At 43.6% G+C, this 19,992-nt stretch overlaps 1 protein-coding gene across 1 annotated transcript; it reads left to right on the top strand.

Annotated features, from left to right (window-relative positions):
* The first annotated feature begins 43 nt into the window (after nucleotides 1-43).
* Nucleotides 44-19,674, top strand: rps10 (ribosomal protein S10). The gene is made up of 6 exons (XM_072563333.1): nucleotides 44-193; nucleotides 1,879-2,028; nucleotides 8,860-9,034; nucleotides 12,910-12,981; nucleotides 16,985-17,040; nucleotides 19,590-19,674. Exons 2-6 carry the CDS (start codon nucleotides 1,879-1,881, stop codon nucleotides 19,626-19,628), a joined length of 492 nt encoding a protein of 163 aa, XP_072419434.1. The 5' UTR covers nucleotides 44-193; the 3' UTR covers nucleotides 19,629-19,674.
* The last annotated feature ends 318 nt before the right edge of the window (nucleotides 19,675-19,992 follow it).

The following is a 19,992-nucleotide window of genomic DNA, read 5'->3' on the forward strand; positions in this document are numbered from 1 at the left end:
ACATTTTATATCTATCAAGTCCGATTTTAAAAAAGTAATCAAACTCAGCTATTTCTTCTAATTATTCGAGAATTTATTTCAGTCAGGCAGCTGGCGCGGGCTCCAACGTTCAGGACCCTCGGCGAAGGAGGAAGAGGCTCCGAGTGCGCATGCTCGGTCTTTTCCGGCTTCAGCCCTATTATTAGAGTTCAAGGTATGTAAGGAAGGACTGTCCAAATCCTTAAATATCTTTAACATCCTGGTGGGATGAACCTTCAAAACCTCAATAATGCTTCAAACGCGTCATCTCCATTTATTCACTCATTCATTTCTACAACTTCATGAGTACTTATTGAATAGTTTATACGTTATTTCCCAGCTGCTGCTGTGGTGGTGATGATATGGAGAGGTTAGGCCTCAGGCTCTGTTAATTGACTGAATAAAAGTTACAGAAAGTTGTGTAGTTTTAAAGACGTCTGTTTTGAACAGTTATCGTTCGTATTGAGTTAATGTTTTATGCAAGCTTTCTGGTTTCATGCGGGGAAAGTGACCCTTTGTACCGCTGTTTCAAAGATGGGTTCCTGTAATAGGTTGTTGAGCCTAATATTAACAATAAGAATTGTGGAGATGCTCTGAAGTAAAAAAGAAAATACGCGATTTAGAGGTTTCGTACCTGGATGTGCAGACTGTCTATTGAGGAACTTTGAACAGGCTGAAATTGCTTCAACTAGAATTCAAAAGAGAAAAGGGTGACTTGATTCAAGTCTATAGATTCTTAATGATCTTGACAAATTGGAAATAGAAAGGGCGGGTGATTCCAGAAAGAGGGGACAGTGTTTTTAAAATTAGGGTAATTTTTTTTAAAAAACAAGTGAGGGGCTTGTTTTTCCCTCTGGAATGTGTGACATTGCAATATTCTGCCTCGGGAATGAGGAGTCATTGAATATTTTTAAGTGAAGGTGGATTGATCAGTCATGTCTTACAGGTACTTGTTAAAGAAAAATCAAAGTAGATGGAATTTGGAACACATCAGCTGTGATCTTTATTGATTGGTAATGCAGGGTTTGAAGGGATGGCTGACTTGTTTCTAATTTGTCTGCTTGGAGCCATATTCTGAAGTTGCCTCTTGAGTAGTTGGTTAAGGGTGCTATTTGAAAGATGGGTTGTATTTTATCTTCAGATGTAACTAATTTTTAAAAATTATGAAAGCTTTGGTTTGAAAGCAGTTTCATCATCAGTGTAGTTTGTAACTCTAATCTGATAGCCTCAGGACTGGCCCTTTGGAGCAGAGAAGTTACCAAATCGTGGGAAGTATTGTATCCAATACAGAAACCAGGTTCCTGGTCTGTGTGCTCCCCTTACACTGAGAAGTCCAGGAATGTGACATAACACTCGTGTTTCTGACTGCCTTTGCTGCTGACATTCCTGCAGAGATTGAGGTACTGAAGAAAGACAACTTTGCAGAGGCACTTCACAATACCATCACCTTATTGAAAGTGATGGGGGAGCAAATCTTAACTAGGACACTGATACTGTGAATCTGGTTTGTAACCAGCAATGGTTTTATCTATACCTAGGAGTAAAACTCCTGTTACTGTTTAATTTTCTTAATAAGCTTCAAAATTGTACTGTAGGCAATGAGATGGAGGTTGTTTCAAACAGGAGGTAGTCTGTGTGCCAGGCCACACATGCTGCCAATGTAGAGTATGTATGCGAAGGGAGCTACAACCTACAATAAACTCCTGCATTGTACTTAACCAGACACATAATGTAAATGTTATAGTGAATATAGACCTATATTAGGCTTAATATTGGCAGTGATTCACTAATATTAGGTTATGACCAAACTAGTTTCTGTGGATTTCCAATATTGAAGACCCCTTTTCTGTTGTATTTCAGATGCTGATGCCCAAGAAGAATCGTATTGCTATCTATGAGCTCCTCTTCAAGGAGGGAGTAATGGTAGCCAAGAAAGATGTGCATATGCCAAAACATCCAGAATTGGCAGACAAAAATGTCCCTAACTTGCACGTAATGAAAGCCATGCAGGTATCGTATTTAAACAACAACGATTTATAAAGAGTCCATAAATTTCCAAGGAGCTTTATGGAAAGGTTATGAAACAAATTTGACACTGACTCTATTAAAGAAATGCGAAGGCGGATGGCCAAAAGCTTACTCAGAGATAGGTTTAAAGGTGAATCTTAAAGGAGGAAAGTGAGGCAGTATTGGGTAAATGGAAGATATTTCAGAGCTTGGGGTCTTGGTAGCTGAATGCATAGTTACTATTAGTGGAAAGATTTAACATTGTCAGTATTCAGAGAGTCCAGTGATCTCAAAATGCTCTAAAGGTGGAGAGGGATAATGTCAATCATTGCAAAGGATAGGCCTTGCATTTTTGCAAACAGTTTCAGTTAGAAGTGCAAAGGGGTGATCTAGTTCGACTTTCAGAGAACCACGCTATCATTGATGCAAGTCTTCAGCCAATTGAGTTCACTTTTCATGATATTAAGAAATAGCTGAAAGCACTAACCTTTACAAAGGCTTTGGATTCTGGCAACAATACTAAGGATTTGTGCTCAAAAAACAACTGCACCTTTAGATTGGCTGTTCCAGTAAAGGGTTTAAAAGTGTAATGCTGGAATAGCACAACCGGTCAGGCAGCATCCGTGGAGTAGGAGAGTTGGCATTTTGAGCATGTGCTGTTCATCAGGAGAGGCCCAAGGGGATGAGAGATAAATGGGAGAGGGTGGGGTTGGGGCAACCTAGCTGTAATGCGATAGGTGGGGGGTGATGGTGATAGGGTGGAGCAGATAGGTGGGAAAGGAGATGGCCAGGCAGGGCAGTTCAGGAGGATAGTGCTGAGTGAGAGGGTTGGATCTGGGATAAGGTGGGGCAGGTAAATGAGGAAATTGGTGAAATCAACATGGATCCCATGTGGTTAGAGGGACTCAGTGTTGCTAGAATTTGGTGGTGGAGGAGCCTCAGGAGTTGCATGTCCTTGGCGGAGTGAGAGGAGATGTTGAAATGTTTGGCCACAGGGCAGTGGAGTTGTTTAGTGTGTGTCCCAGAGACTCTTTCTGAAACATTCCGCAAGTTGGCGCCCTCTCTCCCTAATGTGGAGACTACATCGAGGGCAATGGATGCAGTAGATGTTGTGTGGAAGTACAGGTAAATCTGTCGGAAGTGCAAGAGGTGAAGGGGGAGGTATGGGTGCAGGTTTTGCATCTTTTGCAGTAGCAGTGGAGGGCGGATTAGTGGGGGGTTGTGGACCTAACAAGGGAGTCAGGGATGGTATGGTCTCTGTGGAAAGCAGATAGGGTTGGGAAAAGAAATATATCTCTGGTGGTGGGGTCTGTTTGTAGGTGGTAGAAATGCTGGAGGATGAAGCGTTGTATCTGGAGGTTAGTGGGGTGGAAGGTGATACCGGGGCTCTGACCTAGTTGTGATTGGAGGGGTGAGGTTCAAGGTTGGAGGTGTGGGAAGCAGAGGAGATAAGCTGGAGGACATTGTTGACCATGTGGGAGAGGAAATTGCAGTCTCTGAAGAAGGAAACCATCTGGGATGTTCTGTGGTGAAATTGGTCTTCTGGGAGCAGGTGTGGCAGAGATGGAGGAATTTGGAGTAAGGGATAGTAATTTTGCAGGAGGCAGTGTGGAAGGAGGTGCCGTCGAGGTAGCTGTGAGAGTCGTTGGGTTTACGTATGTGACATGTTGAGTAGGTTGCCAGAAATGGAGATGGAGAGGTCCAGGAAGGAGAGGGAGTGTCTGAGATAGTCCAAGTGGACTTGAGGTCAGGGTGGAAGGTGTTTGTGAAGTTGATAAACTGTTCACCCTCCTCTTAGGAGCAAGAGGTGGCACTGATTCGGTCATCGATATAGCGGAAGAAAAGATGGGGGTAGTGCCATTGTAGCTGCGGAAGATGGACTGTTCCATGTACCCTACAAAGAGGCAAACATAGCTGGTGCACATGCAGGTGCCCATGGCTACCCCTTTAGTCTGAAGGAAGTGGGCGGATTTGAAGAAGAAATTGTTCAGGGTGAGGACCAGTTCACTCAATTGAATGAGTGTGTCAGTGGAAATGTACTGGTTGGTGCGAGGAAGAAGCGGAGGGTTTGTAGGCCTTTGTCACGGCAGATGGATGTCCACGGTGAAGATGAGGCATTGGGGGCTGGGGAAACGAAAGTCATGGAGGAGGTGGAGGGTGTGGGTGGTGTACCGAATGTACAGATAAGTTTGGTACAGCAGGAGCAGGCCAAGATGATAGGTCGACTGGGTCTGTTGGTTTTGTGAATTTTGGGAACAAGGTAGAACCGGGTGGTATGGGATTTCCAGACTGAGGTTGGAGGCTGTTGGTGGGAGACCCTCCCTGAGGTGTTGAGGTTGTGGGTGGTTAGCAAGATGATAGTTATGTGAGGTGAGGTTGTGGTCGAGGGGCCATTAGGAGGAGGTGACTGCGAGTTAGCGTCTGGCTTCAGCAATGGAGTGTTGATGGGCCAAACTATTCCCCCCCCCAAAGCTTCGTCTGCTGGTGAGGTTGGGGTTAGAGCGGAGGGCACCTTCCCTTGCCATCACAAGAAGTGCAAAACCTGCACCAACACTTCCCCCCTCACCTCTATCCAAGGCCCCATAGATCCTTCCACATCCAACAGAGCTTTACCTGTACTTCCAGACGCATCATTTACTGTGTCCATTGCTCTCGATGTGGTAGTGTCAATATTGGTGAGACCAGATGCCAACTTTTGGAATGTTTCAGAGAACATCTCTGGGGCTAACTCACTAAACAACTCCAATGCCCAGTGGCCGAACATATCCGCACTCCGTCAAGGACATGGAAGTTCTAGGGCTGCTCCACCGCCAAACTCTAGCAACCCGACGCCAGGAGGAAGAATATCTCATCTTCTGCTTTGGGACCCTCTAACTACATCGGATCAATGTTGATTTCACCAGTTTCCTCATTTACCCTGCCCCCATCTTAGCCCAGATCCAACCCTCTAACTCAGCACCGCCCTCTTAAACTGTCCTGCCTATCCATCTTCCTTCCCACTTATTGACTCCACCCTCTGACCTATCGCCATTAACCCCCACCTTCATCTACCCATCACATTCCCAGCCACCTTCCACCCACCTCCTTGGCCCCCTAAGTCCTGATGAAGAGCTCAGGTTCAAAACGTTGACTGTGTTGCTCCTCAGATGGTGCTTGACTGGCTTTGTTTTTCCAGCGCCACACTCTTCGACCCTGATCTCCAGAATCTGCACTCCTCACTTTCTCCCTGTTCCAGTAAAGGGACAAATCTGACATCTATCTGGAAGTGTGTAAAATTGCCTGGGTAGGGTTGGTCCACAAATGACATCCCAGCCAATTATCACCGCCTCCACTGACACACCCTCATTTGCCTGGCAGATGTGGTCCTCACCCTCGACAGTTTTTCATTTGATTCCTCCCACTTCCTACAAACCAAAGGGGTAGCCATGGGCCCAAGCTGCCTCTTTGTAAGATTTCTGGAACAGTCCCTCTTCTGCAACTACGCTGGCACCGTCCCCAAACTCTTTCTCCCCTATGTTGATGATTGCATCAGTGCTGTCTTGTGCTCCTGCAAGGAGCTTGGTAGTTCACCAACTCCTTCATCCTGCCCTCAAATTCACCTGCACCATTTCTGACACCTCCCTCCCCTTCCTGGACTTCTCTGTCTCCGGAAACCAACTCACCCCTGATACCTTTTCTAACCCACTGACTCCTCACAACTATCTCAACTACGCTTCTACTCACCCACCCGCCTGCAAAAATGCTATCCCATACTCCCAATTCCTCTGCCTCTGCCACATCTGCTCCCAGGATGAGGTGTTCTACTCCAGGGCATCCCAGATTTCCACCTACTTCAGGGACCATAGTTTCCCCTCAGTAATTAAGGATGTCCTGAAACATACCTCCTCCATCTCTGACACTTCTGCCCTCAAATCCCCTCCCCCAACAACAATGAGGATAGAGTCCCCTTAGTTCTCACATACAATCCCACCAACTTCTGAATCCACTGCATCATTGTCTGACACTTTTGCCACTTACAATCAGATCCCACCACCAAAAAGGTATTTCCTTTCCCATCCCATCCGCTTTCCACAGGGATTGGACACTCTGCAAATCATTTGTCAACTCTATATTCCTCACCAACTTCTCCATCACACCCAGTACCTTGCAACCACAAGAGTGCAATATCTGTCCCCGCACCACTTCCCTTCTCAGCTCTGTCCAAGGCCCTAAACAATCCTTCCAGATCCAACAGAGATTCGTGTCATTTAACCTCATCTGTTGAATCTGTTACTTCCAATGTGGTCTTCTATATATTGGGGAGACCAAACACACGTACGTGGGCCAGTTCACTGAGCATCTGCGCCAACTTAACTTTGTGGTTACCATCCACTTTAATTCCCCCTCCCACTCCCTTGACAACATGTCCTTGACTGTCGGAGTGAGGCCACACAAAACCTGGAGGAACAGCACCTTATTTCACTAGGGAAGCTTAGAGCCCAGTAGCCTTAACATTGACTTCACCAGCTTCAAAGTCACTCCTCCCCAGCTCTCCCAACTCCCTGATCTGTTTTAAGCTGGCCATTTTCCTACTCACCTATCCACTCCACCCTTCCCACTGACCAATCGCAGTAACCCCCGACCTGCATCCACCTCATCATCCCACCCACCCTTCCCCCAGCCCCATTCCCCTCCATCTACATACAGAGGAACCATGGTTATCCAAACAACACAGCCGGGGAGTATTTTGTCAGATAATCGAATGCTGGATAGCACAAGCATCGAGACCTTGCGATCCTGTCAGATAACCCAAAATTTGGATAATCGCATGTCGGATAATTGAGATTCCTCTGTACTTTTGGGCTCCCTTCTCCTTCTCAGCCCTGATGGGTTTCACCCCGAAACGTTGACCTTCTGCTCCTTGGATGCTGTCTGACCTGCTGTGCACTTGTAGCTTCACATCTTTTGCATTTGATTTCCAGCATCTGCAGTTCTTACTGTCTCCCGATTATCACTCCTCCCTCCTGTTAAACCGCAGCAGAGAGGTGGAAGGTGTGGTTGACCAGTGCTATTGACACAGCAAAAACCTGCTCACTAGTTCTGAATTTGGGTTCCACCAGGGTCATTCAACTCCCGACATCATTTTAACCTTAATCCAAACATTAACAAAAGAGCTGAATTTATGAAGTGACGTATGATTGATTTCCCCTTGACATCAATGGAACATTTAACCAAGTGAACCGGAGGGACCCTTGCTAAATTGAAGTCAACAGGAATTTTGGGAGGGTTAAGGTTTGGAGTCGGATGCACAAAGGAAGGCGATCGTGGCTATAGAAGGCTGTACGTCAAAGACCCTGGACATAGTTGTAGGCATTCTTCAAGGTGGTATTTTAAGACCAGTCATTTTCGGCTGCCTCATCCTCAGGTCAGAAGCAGGGATATTTATGGATTGTGCAGTATTCAGTGCAATTTATACCTGTTAAAATAACTGAACCGGTGTGTATCCATGTATGCAGCTAGAGCTGGACTACCAGATTTTGACTAACAAATTGCAATAGGGCATAGGTTTAGGGTGAAAGAAGAAAGATATAAAAGAGACCCAAGGGGCAACTTTTTCATGCAGAGTGGTGTGTGTGTGGAATGAGCTGCCAGAGGAAGTGGTGGAGGCTGGTACTATTGCAACATTTCAAAGGCATCTGGATGGCTATATGAATAGGGAGGGTTTGGAGGGATATGGGCCAGGTGGGACTAGATTGGGTTGGGATATCTGGTTGGCTTGAACGAGTTGGTCTGAAGGGTCTGTTTCCACGCTGTACATTTCTATGACTAAGTGACATTTGTGCCACACAAGTGCCAGATGATGACCATCTCCAACATGAGAACATTTAACCATTTCCCGTTTTTCAGTGTCATTATGGTTGCCGAATCCTTCAGTGTAAGCATCTTGGAGATTACTGTTCATCAGCAGCAACTAGGCCAGCCACATAAATACTGCGGCTGCAAGTACAGGTCAGGCTATTAATTCTGTTGTATGAAAACACCACTCGTTTCCAAGAGCCAATAGATCATCTGCACGGCCAAGGTAATTTTAGTGTGGCTCTGGCAACCCTGAAGAAGCTAAAGCTATCCCGGGTGAAAGAGTCTGCTTGATAGCTATTTCAACCATTGACTCGAACGTTCTCTCCCTCCACCAGTAATGCACGGAGACAGCAGTGTATACCATACACAGTGTACTGGAGCAAAATATTAAGCCTTCTTTGGCAATATGTTCCAAACCCATCACCCCTAACATTTAGATGGATTAGACAGCATGGGAACATCGCCATCTGCAAATTTTCTTCCCAGCCACAAACCATTCCCTGACTTGGAACTGTATTGCTATTCTTCCAATGTCACTAAATTGAAATCCTAGAACTCTCCCAACAGGACTGTGGACTTAACTGCACCAGATAGATGGCAATGGTTCATCACCACATTTTCAAGGGCACTTCAGACTGGGCCACAAGTCTTGGTTTTTCCAGTGATGTCCCAGATCCTTTGAGGGAATGAAAAACTTTGTAAATCTAGAGTCCAGAAAAGCCTGTTGCAAAGCAGTTCATTGCACAGTATGGATCAGTAAACCTGAGGGCTATAGTGATAAAAGAAACACGTTTTTTGATATGCGAACATAAGGATAGGTACCTGCTCTAGCCTGAAGGCTGCACATCTGTCTCAAATAATTGCTTTACTCCAGTTAGTAGTTCAGAATCTTGTATATTGTATTTTAAACATGGAGGATTCAATTTGAATGATAAGTTATATATCAGATATACTAAAAACAACCTGACAGTTAAATTGTTTCTTTTTAATCTACAGTCTTTGAAATCTCGTGGTTATGTAAAGGAGCAGTTTGCTTGGCGACATTTCTACTGGTATTTGACAAACGAGGGCATTCAGTACCTGCGTGACTATCTTCACCTTCCTCCTGAAATTGTTCCAGCTACTCTACGTCGCCAGACTCGTCCTGAGACTGCCAGGCCAAGGCCTAAAAGTAATATACTTTTTGGAGAATTAATCCTGCAGTTGTTAACATTAGACAAGCTTGACAAAAGCCCAAGATTATATAAATATTTAAATACAACATTATTTTATTAGCTTTTTTTGTTGCTATTTCATTTATATGTGCCTCACATTAACCTGCTAATTTGAAAAATAAATGTTCAAAATGGCTCTGGAATCTGAGCCACCCGAATTGTAGAATCATCCAGCATGGAAGCATCGGTTTCTGGACATGCTGTCTTGTCAGGTCGTTTTACCTTGAGATTGAATGGGGCTCACTGCAAAGATAATGTACTGGGAAAAAGAAAATGGAATAAAATAGGTGTGGCTAGGCCTTAGGATTACGATCTTAGAGGCTGCAACAACTAAGATCTGTAAGTTTTTTTAACGCTTTGTTATAGCAAGATTGATGTATAGAAAATGCCCATTTTCTGCATTATATCATGCCTTGCTTTCCAGCTGAAAAGGCAAGAGTTGCACGTGCAGAAATCAGGGAGGCACAATGGCTCGTGGTTAGCACTGCTCCCTCACAGCACCATGGACCTAGGTTTGCGTCCACTTGTGCAGACTCCACACAGGCATTCTTGTGTCTGCACAGGTTTCCTCCGGGTGCTCCACTTTCTTCCCACAGACCAAAGATAAGCAAGTTAGGTGGATTGGCTATGCTAAATTGCCCACGGTGTCCATGGATTTGTAGGCTAGATGAACTAGCTATGGGAAATGCAGGGTTACAGAATTGAGGTGGAGTGATACTCTTTGGAGGGTCAGTGTGGACTCAATGGATAAATGATCTGCTTTCCACACTATAGGGATTCTGTGCAACAAGATTCCTATATAAATGACTGAAAACTGGTTTCTCAGTGTTGCTGTGGTGTATTCATCCAAAACAAGTATGTTGTTATTACATATGTAGAAATGGTTATGAATTATATTTTTAACTTGCGTTTGTCCAGAATGGCCGAGTTTTAATTTTAATGCCCACTCCTGTACACTGAGGAGGGGGCAAATTCTATCCCCAGAATTTGGTGCTCAGGTTAATTTTAAAACTGAGATTAGTAGGTAAGGGTATCAAGGTGAATAGATGACATTGTGCTAGCATTAGCCATGAATGATGGAATAAACTTGAGGGGCTGAGTAGCCTACTCTCCTAATGCCTCAGTACCTGGAATAATTGGGAAGTTTTATGCAATGTTACTGTCTGTTCTGGTGGTACTAGCCTGATGTTTGCACAGCTCTGTTCTTGAGTAATAATACTGGAAACTCATTGAGCTTTGGAGGGAGAATGATGCATTATCTGTAAAGAAACAGTACCGCTCATCCCTTGATTATATATTTAACTCTTCTACTGTTTCTCCGCAAGCAGAGAAGTTGTGCTTCTCCACTTCATCTACATCAAAGCAGCCAGTTCAGAAAATTGGTGAAAATCAATTAATGGAGTTTTAGGCTGTTCTAGTCATGGAATGTATATTGTGCATGAAATATGTTATCATACGACTTGAACCTTACTGTGATCAAGTATTTAGCAATTGAAATTTTGTATTTCAAACATGTTAAAATTCTTTGCTCACTTAGGTGAGACTGTGATTGGCAGTACATGGTGCTCATTTTATTTTGTCAATGTTTCATCCTTAAGTTGTGACCCAATTTGGTGGCGATATCACCAAGCTTATTTTTCTGTCTGATTCATTGGCCAGTCTGTTTGTCAAGCAAATCTCTACCCGTGAGGTTGCTGCATTTCAAACCAATTTAGTGTACATTGGTATTTTGCACATTTCTTACACTGTGCCCTGCTACAGTTTTTAACCTTTTAAATGCAGTAAAAAGCAACTTGGGTGCTGTAATTTTAGAATCCAATTTAGACCAAGATTCTTAAGGTGTGAATCAAGACTTTGTGGAGTCTGACATCTTGAATCACTTATGGTTCAAGGTGCCTCTTGAACCTTCACCGCAAATAGGGTTATTGAGCTGTACAGCATGCAGCAGACCCTTGGGTCCAACTTGTCCATGCTGACTAGATATTCTAAATTAATCTAGTCCCATTTTATCCATATCCCTCTAAATCCTTCCTGTTCACATACCCATGCTTTTTAAATATTGTAATTACACCAGCCTCCACCACTTCCTCTGGTAGCTCATTCTGTACAAGTATTACCTTCCGCATGAAAACGTTGCCTCTTGGGTCCATTTTAACTCTTTCCCCTTTCACTTTAAACTGTGCCCTCTAGTTTTGGACTCCCCTACCCTGGAGAAAAGACCTTAGCTATTCAGCCTATCCATGTCCCTCATGATTTTATAACTGCCTGTAAGGTCACCTATCTATCTCTGACGCTCCAGGGAAAACAGCCCTAGCCTGTTCAAGCCTCTCCCTATAGCTCAAATCCTCCAACCCTGGCGACATCCTTGTAAATATTGCCTGAACCGTTTCAAGTTTCACAACATCTTTTCGATAGGCACACCAAAATTGAACACAGTATTCCAAAATTGGCCGAAGCAATGTCCTGTACAGCCTCAATGTGATGTCCCAACTCCCATACTCCGTGCACTGACCAATAAAGGCAAGCACAGCAAATGCTGAATTCACTATCCTGTTTCTCCTGGGACTCCACTTTCAAAGAACTATGAACCTGCATTCCAAGGTCTCTTTATTCAGCAACACTCCCCAGGGCCATGCCACTAAGTGTATAAGTCCTGCCCTGATTTGCCTTTTCAAAATGCAGCACCTCACATTTATCTAAATTAAACTCCAAGTGCCACCCATTGGCCCATCTGATTGAGATCCCATTGTACACTGAGGTAATTATCTTCAATGTCCGCAACACCAGCAAAAAGCAGTGGACCCAGCACCGATCCTTGTGGCACAGGCCTCCAGTCTGAAAAGCAACCCTCAACCACCACCCTCTGTCTTCTACCTTTAAGTCAGTTCAGTATCCAAATGGCTAGTTCTTCCTGTATTGCATGTGATCTAACCTTGTTAACCAGTTTACCATGTGGAGCCTTGTTGAACATCTTACTGAAGTCAGTACAGATCATGTCCACCATTCTGTCATTTTCAGTGCACTTTAACTATTTCAAAAGACTCAAATCAAGTTAGTGAGCCACAACATGAGACAAAAAGCCCAGTAAAAGCTGTGCATATTAAGAGACTATTTTTCATCCATCTCCTAATATCATAGACTTCTAAAATTAGATTGCATTTATTAAAGTCCTGATATTTACATTTAAAATTGTTACCAAGGCGCACTCACATCAAGCTGTTGAGTTTCATGTTTGTTATAGTGTGTTCATGGAAGAATGGCAAAATTCAAATAGTATCAATTACCTACCCTCCTTAGGTAGAATTTGCTGCAAAAAGCTTTATACATTTGGGGCTATAAAACTATTGCACCACTGGCCCAATTACAATGCGTTAGCTTTGGCCTCCAGTTGGCCTCCAGTTAAGATCTACTATGGGGTTCAGCTGTTACTGTAATAACATCAATCTCGGCTGAATGGTTACACTCGAGTTGTGTTCATAGATTTGGGTTCCATACTATCGACCTTAGCTTGTAATTAATGCTGGCATTTATTGAGAGACGCTGCACTATTATTTAGATGGTGCTTAACTTTTGGAGTAAGAACAAGACTTAAAAGAAACAAATATTATCTTGGTCAACCAACCAATGCCAGTAAAATAGATAATCTTGTCATTTCTTTGCTGTTTGTGATTTTGCTTGGTATACGAGGGTATTAACCCACATTACAAACATTTGCAGTGTTTCTCAAGCACTCTTTCTCATGTTCTGATGTTTAAAGTGGTGTATAAATTGAAGTCCATTTTAATCTTTTGCCCTTCAGATATAGTGTGTTAACATTCTGGAATATTTGCAGGTCTGGGTGAGGACCGTCCAGCTCGTCTTCGTGGTGAAGCTGACAGAGACACTTACAGGCGGGCTGCTCCCCGTAAGTATTGATCATCAGCCATTGAGTTGTATGGATGATATCTAACTTGATGCAATCTAGTTTTTGTGTGTTCTGATTCCAGGTTTATAATTTATCAATAGTGGAACAAATTGGACACAGTTCAAAGAAACTTAACTTGAACGTGAGTATGTAAGTTAGCTCGCTGAGCTGGAAGATTTATTTTCAGGCGTTTTGTCACCGTACTGGATAATATCATCAGGGAGAGTCTCTGCGCTTCAAAGGAGACTCTCGCTGATGTTACATAGCATGGTGATGAAACGTTTAAAAACAAATCTTCCAGCTCAGCAAGGTAACTTGCATACTTATCATCAACCTGAGCTACAAATCTTCTCAAAAACCGCTTAGACATGAGCCCCCCCGCCTCCAGAACCCGAAAAGGCTTTCCCTTTTTGTATTCAAAGTGGAACTTGAGGAACTCTGTACATTGTTTAAAACGAAAAGCAGCTAGCCATACCAGAAGATGGCTGATCTTTTTGAGTTGTTTGCGTTTAACTGGTTAGTTTGAGAAATAATAGATTTAGCCCAGATAATGTATTTGCTTCGCTCTATCTTTATAAAGAATTCTTGAACTTTCCTTGCACACTTCTGCTATGTGAGCCCAAATTCAAACCTTCTAAATTTTTTTGTTGGGTTTTATAAATTTTCTTGGAGTGAAAACAAGGACTAGGGTATCTAATTTATTTAATGAAAGCAAACTTACCTCAAGCTGGAAATCTCAAATGAACTAAATAAGTACTGGAGAAACTCAGCAGGTCTGGCAGCACCTGGGGAGAGAGAAGCACAGTTAACATTCTGACTGAATTATTCTTCAGAGTCTATGTTTCGGACATAAGCCCTTCATCAGGAATGTTGGGGAAGGGGGCTGAGAGATAAATAGGAGGGGCAAAGGTAGCTAGGAATGTGACCGATGGATACAGGTGCAGGGGTGATTATGATAGGTTGGAGGGGAGGGTGGAGCAGATAGGTGGGAAGCAAGATGGCTGGTTCAGGAGGGCATGCCAAGTTGAAGGGTTCGATCTAGGATGAGGTGGGGGAGGTGAGATTTGGAAACTGGTAAAGTCAACATTGATGCCATGTGGTTGACGGGTCCCAAGGTGGAAAATGAGGTGTTCTTCCTCCAGTTGTCAGATGGCTTGGATTTGGTGGTGGAGGCGGCCCAGGACTTGTATGTCCTTCGTGGAGTGTGAGGGTGAGTTGAAGTAGTTGGCCACGGGGTGATGGGGTTGATTAGTATGTGTCCCCGCGATGTTTTCTGAAATATTCCGCAAGTTGATGTCCTGTCTTCCCAGTGTAGAAGAGACCAAATCGAAAGTAATGGGCACAGTAGATGAGGTGCCGGATGTGAAAACATCCTTTCGGGCCATGGATGGAGATGAGGGGGTGGTGTGGGTATTGGTTTTACATCCCTTTTGGCGGCAAGGGAAGCTGCTGGGTGTGGAGAGTGAACGTGTGAGGGCGCATGAACCTAACGAGGGAGTCGCGGAGGGAATGGTCTCTACAGAACACAGATAGGGGTGGGGAGGGAATGTATATATCTGGTGGGGTCTGATTTATAGGTGGCGAAACGGCGGAGGATGATGTGCTGAATCCAGAGATTAGCGAGGTGGGAGGTGAGGACAAGGGGGTTGTTGCAGTTAGAAGGGTGAGGTTCAAGGGCAGGAGTGCGGGAAGTGGAGGAGATGCACTGGAGGGAATTGTTATTCACATGGGAGGTCAAATTGTAGCCCGTGAGCTCGGCAGCCATCTGGAATGACCTGGAATGGAATTGCTCCTTCTGGGCAGATTTCAGTAGCAGAGTGCATTAACTTCAATAGGGAGATGTCAAATGGGTGTAAACTCAGAAGTTGGAGAACAGAACTCGTGCTCTGAAGTTTGAAGATCTGTATCGGAAGCTGAAGAGTGCCCAAATGAAACTGGAGTGGTTGTTCTAGTTTGTATTGAGCTTCATTGAAACACTGCAGCAGACCCAGAATGGAAATGTTCATGTGGGAGCAATGTGGTTAATTGACATAGGGAAGCAACTTTGGATTTTAAATGCATATCTGTGTGTGCAGCGACGTATTTCATGTATTATACCTTCGAATTATTTTTCTCACCTTGCCTCATGGTAACTTTTGCACTGAGGTATGATCCATAGACAGTGGCCTAATGGGAATTTAATGCCAGCATTTGAATGGGGGTGAATTTGAACCTTATTGTTCTTTGTGGTTAAGCAATAACTTGCTGAATGGGACCTTTACTCATCAAGATGATGGGAAGTTCTGTATATCAATCCATTATACCAGTTGTGGAGAACTATTTGAGTGAAGCCAGACACACTTTTGTATTAACACATGTCTTTCCAATTGAATTACTATCGGTAGTTAAGTAGAAGATTAGCAATGGTACAAGTGGATTCCAGTAGCTGAGTGAATTAAACTTCAATGCCTTATATCACTCTTTGATGATTTAGCCCATTAATCTTCTTTTACCTTACAGTATCTAATCTGCAGACTTTCTGCATGAAACCTATCTTTCCCCGTGTCTCTTGATGCCTTCAGTTAGCGAGAACCAACAGTTTTAAAATGAACAATTCTAAATTTTTAGGATTCCAGACTTCTCCATAGCATGTAGAAATGTGTCTTGATTTAACTGCTGAAAGGTCTATAAAAATCTTTCAAGTTAAAATGCATTTGCAGAAAAGTAAAACCCTTCTGCTTCTACAGTCAAACCTTGGATGTCTCCTTTTATTCAACTGATGCCTCTTGGCTTGGGGTCAGATTGTCTTGTGTTCACTGCCTTTAGAATGTGAATACATTCCATGTAAGATGCCTGGATAGGCACCTGAAGCCTTATAAATGGAAATGGAATTAGGCTGGGTTGGTTGTTTTTCAGCTAGTGCAAACATGATGGGCAGAGTGGCCCCTTTTTGTGCTTTAGATTTTCTACATTTTCTAAATCCTCTAACTATTTGAAAAGGATAAATGTAAGTGGCAATGTTTTCTTGTGGATTTTAAGTGTCTTCGATCAGCTCCTTGCCTGATCTGGTGTTTTCTAGGGATTGAGGGGTGTTGTTTATTTATCTTCAGATTTGGCTGGATGTTGCTTACATCTTTGCTGGCATTGGCAGAACGTTGTCTTTGGCAAGGAGTGAAATTTTGTAGTCTTGATACGAATGCTGCTTTATGGCTTTCCTGTTTCCTAAAGAAATGAATCTGTTTCATTTTCATACCATTGTCAAGGTTGGCTGTAGTCTGTCTTCCTCCACCTATTGTAGATATCGCAGAGGCCAGGTTTATTGTTCTTTTCAATTTTTATTGATAGAGATGGCGTTTGTTGGAGTGTTACAATTTTGCTTGGTCCTTTCTGGCCATTAATCTGAAGTCTGGCTTTGAATATGGTTATGGCTATATTCTGTATATTTTGTGCGACTGTGAATTATTTGCAATGTATTGGGAAATGTTGACCCAAACTTGTGTGTTTTGTTAGTGTGATTTTCTATATTGAATATTAAGTCACAAAAACAGCACCCTTTGAAGTCCCATGATTGTTAACGAACTTCCCTCCATTAAGTAGTAGCTCACTTGAAAAGTGGACCCTTTCAACAAGTTACCAGGCGGACTGGGCAGGGTACCCAACAAAGACCTAAAGTTTGTTGATGATCAAAAGAATACCTGCCCTTTGTATAAATAGTAGCTTCAGGGACATAGAGAATTTGGGTCCACTCCTTTATTTTAAATCAACTCTATCCACTCTGTCTTCCACTCACTTGGGTCAGCACATTGCCCTGAGTCATCAGGCTCCAGCTCGGATTCTGGGTCAGATTTATTCAGAAACTGACTTCAGCGCTGCTGTGTCGAGTTACTGTCAGCACAGGGTATAGGGACTGTTGATTTAAAACTGGTGAATGCTATCCATTTGAGAACTGGGTTTGATGTTTGTAATGGATGCTTTGATCTATGCCAGTAGGAAACTGTTATAAAGACCTTAATTGTTTTTACAGTTGGTGCAGACAAAAAGGCTGAAGCTGGTGCTGGTGCAGCTACAGAATTCCAGTTTGTAAGTATTGTCTTTTTTCTAAAAGTGGGGTGCACAGTAACTTGAAATTTGATCCCGTGGCTGAAGAAAGTGAAAAGATTTTTTCCAGTTCCAAAGCAATGAATAAGTGAAGTTTGTATACAAAGTCCTGAGCTGGAAGGTCTTCCTAGTTCCAAACTTCCAGCTCAGCATACAAAGTCCAATGGACTGTCCATTGTAATGTTGTTAGTTATAGAACCTTAGAGATGTATAGCACAAAAACAGACCCTACGATCCAATTCGTCCATGCCAATCAGACAACCTAAATGAATCTAGTTCTATTTGCCAGCATTTTTGACTCATGTCCCTCTCCATCCCGTATTCCCAATTCCTCCGCCTCGGCTGTATCTGCTCCCAGGAGGACCAGTTCCACCACAGAACACAACAGATGGCCTCCTTCTTTAGAGACCGCAGTTTCCCTTCCCACGTGGTTAAAGGTGCCCTCCTATGCATCTCGTCCACATCCCGCACCTCCGCCCTCAGACCCCACCCCTCCAACCGTAACAAGGACAGAACGCCCCTGGTGCTCACCTTCCACCCTACCAACCTTCGCATAAACCAAATCATCCGCTGACATTTCCGCTACCTCCAAAAAGACCCCACCACCAGGGATATATTTCCCTTCCCACCCCTTTCCGCCTTCCACAAAGACCGTTCCCTCCGTGAGTACCTGGTCAGGTCCACGCCCCCCTACAACCCACCCTCCCATCCTGGCACTTTCCCCTGCCACCGTAGGAACTGTAAAACCTGCGCCCACACCTCCTCACTCACCTCTATCCAAGGCCCTAAAGGAGCCTTCCACATCTATCAAAGTTTTACCTGCACATCCACTAATATCATTTATTGTATCCGTTGCTCCCGATGAGTTCTCCTCTACATTGGGGAGTCTGGGCACCTTCTTGCAAAGTGCTTGAGGGAACATCTCCGGGACACCCGCACCAATGAACCACACCGCCCCGTGGCCCAACATTTCAACTCCCCCCTCCCACTCTGCCAAGGACATGGAGGTCCTGGGCCTCCTTCACCGCCGCTCCCTCACCACCAGACGCCTGGAGGAAGAACACCTCATCTTCCGCCTCAGAACACTTCAACCCCAGGGCGTCAATGTGGACTTCAACAGTTTCCTCATTTCCCCTTCCCCCACCTCACCATAGTTCCAAACTTCCAGCTCAGCACTGTCTCCATGACTTGTCTGGACTTGTCCTACCTGCCTATCTCCTTTTCCACCTATCTACTCCACCCTCTCCTCCCTGACCTATCACCTTCATCCCCTCCCCACTCACCTATTGTACTCTCTGCTACTTTCTCCCCACCCTCCTCTAGCTTACCTCTCCACGCTTCAGGCTCACTGCCTTTATTCCTGAAGAAGGGCTTTTGCCCGAAACATCGATTTCGCTGCTCCTCGGATGCTGCCTGAACTGCTGTGCTCTTCCAGCACCACTAATCCAGAATCTGGTTTCCAGCATCTGCAGTCATTGTTTTTACCTTCCTATTCATATCCTATCCAGATGCCTTTTAAATGTTGTAATTGTGCCAGCCTCCTCCGGCAGCTGAATCCATACATATACCGCCCTCTGCATGACAAAATTGCACCATAGGTCCTTTTTTTTATATATATATATATATATATATATATATGTTTCCCCTCTGACCTTAAAGCTATGCCCTCTAGTTTTGGACACTCACACCCTGGGAAAAGACTGTCTATTCATCCTATCTGTGTCCCCCATGATCTTATAAACCTCTATAAGGTAATCTTTCCATCTCTGACAGTCCAAGGACAACAGCCCCAGCCTGTTCAGCCTCTCCCTGTAGCTCAAGCCCTTCAACCCTGGCAACATCCTTGTAAATCTTTTCTGAACCTTTTCACATTTCACAACATCTTGCATTTGTATTTTTTGCGCTGTTTAAAAATAAATTACATACTTCAGGTTGCACTTTAAAATCATTTGATTGATTGAAGTGCAAAATTATTCTGTCCCTCGTATTGGATATTTTTATTATTCTTTCATAGCACTTGCCATGGGATTAACTCCGAACTGGGGACAGTATTTCAAAATTAACGTTCACCCTTTCAGGATTGAGATTTTTTTGTTTTGAGGATTGTGTGACTTTAGAATCTGTGCCGAAGAAGGCAGTGCCATGAATATGTTTAAGACCGGTGGATTGATTCTTGTTAGAGGAATCAAGTGTTATCAGAGGTAGATGGGTAAATGGGTTTCAAAACAAACTGATCAGACATGATCTTAGTGAATGGCAGAGCAGCCTTGGGGAGGCTGAGTGGCTGCTGGTCTTGTTTGTATGCTTGTGAATCCAATAACAGTATTACTAATCCACCTACTCCCCATAAAATCTGTTGCTTACAAGTAAACTATATTGTTCCTGTACAGATAGGGAGTTAGCAAGTAATGTAGTTTTGTTTGATACTTTGCAAACACATCAAGTGAATCATGTCTTCGTGTTTTCTTAAGCTTTACTCGTGAGATGTTCCAGACATTCACAAATTGATAACTGTCCCATTTGTTTTACAGAGAGGTGGATTTGGCCGTGGTCGTGGACAACCCCAATAAATGTGTACAATTTCCTGTGTAAAATAAAGACAATTGAAAAACATAATTATGGAATCAGGGTAATCATTCATCCTATTGAAATATTTCCACTTAACTTAAGCAAAGTTGTTATTCTTGGTGAGGGTAAAAACAATTGAATACTGTTATTCCAGCTAGAAGGATGAAGACAGCGGGCACTTGGGAACTCTACCACAGAACAGGCCACCCTGACTTGGAAATATTTCCCATGTTCCTTCATTGTCACTGAGTCAATCCTGAAGCATTAGAAAGGAGACCTGGCTATAAAACAACAGATTAGTCTTTTGTTTACATCAGATTGCTTGGTTAAATCTGAAATAATGTTTGGAAATAAAACAGTCAAATA

Source organism: Chiloscyllium punctatum, chromosome 45, assembly GCF_047496795.1.
Source record: "Chiloscyllium punctatum isolate Juve2018m chromosome 45, sChiPun1.3, whole genome shotgun sequence".
NCBI lineage: Eukaryota > Metazoa > Chordata > Chondrichthyes > Orectolobiformes > Hemiscylliidae > Chiloscyllium > Chiloscyllium punctatum.

Bases quoted from the DNA above. Each gene is read 5' to 3' on its own strand.
- rps10 (XM_072563333.1), top strand. From the start codon at position 1,879: ATGCTGATGCCCAAGAAGAATCGTATTGCTATCTATGAGCTCCTCTTC. The intron at 2,029-8,859 runs GTATCGTATTTA...TTTAATCTACAG, and splicing joins ACGTAATGAAAGCCATGCAG to TCTTTGAAATCTCGTGGTTA. The intron at 12,982-16,984 runs GTAAGTATTGAT...TTGTTTTTACAG, and splicing joins TTACAGGCGGGCTGCTCCCC to TTGGTGCAGACAAAAAGGCT.